We start from the raw sequence: 2,500 nt of genomic DNA, 5'->3' as shown, positions 1-2,500 counted from the left end.
CGAAGCCGGCGTTATGCATCTGGGTCCGGTTCAGGGTCAGCCCGTCTGAGAAGGTCATGGTGTCCTGGTCCGGAGTGTAGCGCGTACAGATCCTCAGAATCTGTGAGTGGAAGTCCATGTTTATATCTCCAGTACCAGTCAAAAGTTTGGACACACCTTGCCAAGAGTGAGCAAAGCTGTCATCAAAGCAAAAGGTGGCTACTTTGAAGAATCTAAAATATAAACCATATTCTGGTTTGTTTAACACTTTTTTGTTTACTACATAATTCCATATGTGTTCCTTCATAGTTTTGATGTCTTCAATATTAATCTACAATGTAGAAAATAATAAAAATAAAGAAAAACCATTGAATGAGACTTTTGACTGGTACTGTATATCTATTTGATCTAAGTCTATGTTTATATATCTACAGCCCTCCAGAAGTATTGGAAAGAGGAAGCATTTTGTCTTCTTTTAGCTCTGTACTCCAACAGTTTGGATTTAAAATCAAACAATTACTATGAACTTGAAATAGATTTTCATTTTTTATCTGATGGAATACCATTCAAACATGACAACACTTCCGAGTACCCAAAAGTGATGGAACAGATTCATGAAATGTCCAAATATAGCACTCATGTTTAGTATTTGGTTGATAATTGCCTGAAGTCTGCGACCCACTGACCCACCAGATGCTGGGGGTCTTCTCTGGGGGTCTTCTCTGGTGAGGCTCTGCCAGGCCGGACTGCAGCCATCTTCACTTGTTGTTTGTTTTGAGGTATTTTTGACTAAAATCTTACCATCAAATGAAATGCATGTTCAATAGGATTTCAATCTGAAGATTGACTTGGCCAGTCCCTCGTTGCTATGACAGGCAAACCAGAGCAATACTAGACACTGACAGAACAAATACCATCAGATAACAAATACCATCAGATGACAAATACCATCAGATAAAAGCTGATTTCAAATCCAAGCTTTTGGAGTGTAGAGCCAGAAGACGTGTGCGTGTGTGTACCAGTATGTCCAGGCAGGCAGCCTTCAGCAGGGTGATCTGGTCAGCGATGGAGAGCGTGGTGAAGCCAGGGAGATGTTTAGCGAACTCCACCGTCTTGATGATGCACTTGGTGCTGAGCTCACTGAACTTGTCCCACAGGTCGACATCTAGAGCAACGCGGTGCTCTGCACTGTTGTTCTACGGGGGGGGGGGGGACATGGGTTAGAGTGTGTGTGAGGGTGGGTGTGTGTGTGTGTGTCACGGTGATGTATTTGACTAGCTGGCAGAGCAAGGGGAAGGTGTGTGTACATTTGTGTGTGTGTGTGTGTGTGTCTCACCGTGGTGTATTTGCCTAACTGGCAGAGCGAGGGGAAGGTCTCTTTGTGAGCCTTGCGGATGCGGGTGATCATCTGCTCCGTGTCTGGAGTCAGGACATAACTCTCCACCCCCTCCTGTCTCCTCTCCTCCTTCTTCTTCTTGTTCCTGTCATTCCTCACCGCTGAGAGAGGGAAGGACACAGAGAGATGGAGAGGTAGAGAGAGGGATGGAGAGGTAGAGAGAGAGGTGGAGAGGTAGAGAGAGAGGTGGAAGGATGGAGAGAGGTAGAGAGATAGAGAGAGAGGTAGAGAGAGGTATGGAGAGGTAGAGAGAGAGGTGGAGAGGTGGAAGGATGGAGAGAGGTAGAGAGAGGTATGGAGAGGTAGAGAGGTAGAGAGAGAGGTAGAGAGAGGGATGGAGAGGTAGAGAGAGGTAGAGAGAGGTATGGAGAGGTAGAGAGAGGTATGGAGAGGTAGAGAGAGGTAGAGAGAGGTATGGAGAGGTATGGAGAGGTAGAGAGAGGTAGAGAGAGGGATGGAGAGGTAGAGAGAGGGATGGAGAGGTAGAGAGAGGTAGAGAGAGGGATGGAGAGGTAGAGAGAGGGATGGAGAGGTATGGAGAGGTAGAGAGAGGTAGAGAGAGGGATGGAGAGGTAGAGAGAGGGATGGAGAGGTAGAGAGAGGTGGAGAGAGGTGGAGAGGGGTAGAGAGGGGTGGAGAGGTGGAGAGAGAGGTATGGAGAGGTAGAGAGAGAGGTGGAGAGAGGTGGAGAGAGGTAGAGAGGTAGAGAGAGAGGTGGAGAGAGGTGGAGAGGTAGAGAGAGGTATGGAGAGAGGTATGGAGAGAGGTATGGAGAGGGGTAGAGAGGTATGGAGAGGTGGAGAGAGGTGGAGAGGTAGAGAGAGGGATGGAGAGGTAGAGAGAAGATAAGTTAACTCAGTGACCTTGACATCAGCATCTCCCTCTGCAACTGGACCCTGGACTTCCTGACCAACAGACCCCAGTCTGTTAGGTTGGAGAACCACACCTCCTCCACCCCGACCCTGAACACCGGTGTCCCACAGGGCTGTGTGCTGAGCCCTCTCCTCTACTCATGACTGCGTGCCTGTGCATGGCTCTAACACCATCACCAAGTTCACAGACGACACCACGGCGGTAGGACATCATGATGACATCACGGCGGTAGGACATCATGATGACATCACG

The 2,500-nt window shown here is 48.4% G+C and overlaps 1 protein-coding gene across 1 annotated transcript in view; it reads right to left on the bottom strand.

Annotated features, from left to right (window-relative positions):
• Positions 1 to 2,500, bottom strand: part of LOC310809937 (retinoic acid receptor alpha-B-like) — a gene marked incomplete at its 3' end in the record, with an annotated part of 21,140 nt that overhangs the window by 2,189 nt on the left and 16,451 nt on the right. The window contains exons 4-6 of the mRNA XM_083677458.1: positions 1,316 to 1,476; positions 999 to 1,175; positions 1 to 100 (exon numbers count right to left, since the gene is read on the bottom strand). The exon at positions 1 to 100 is cut by the window's left edge and continues 105 nt beyond it. Coding sequence (XP_083533584.1) covers positions 1 to 100; positions 999 to 1,175; positions 1,316 to 1,476 — 438 coding nt within the window. The remainder of the gene's footprint in view (positions 101 to 998; positions 1,176 to 1,315; positions 1,477 to 2,500) is intronic.

The sequence above is a fragment of the Argentina silus genome, assembly GCF_951799395.1.
Source record: "Argentina silus genome assembly, chromosome: 9".
NCBI classification, from domain to species: Eukaryota; Metazoa; Chordata; class Actinopteri; order Argentiniformes; family Argentinidae; genus Argentina; species Argentina silus.
Note: the sequence above shows the minus strand (reverse complement) of the source record. Positions and strands in the feature narration are given on the sequence as shown.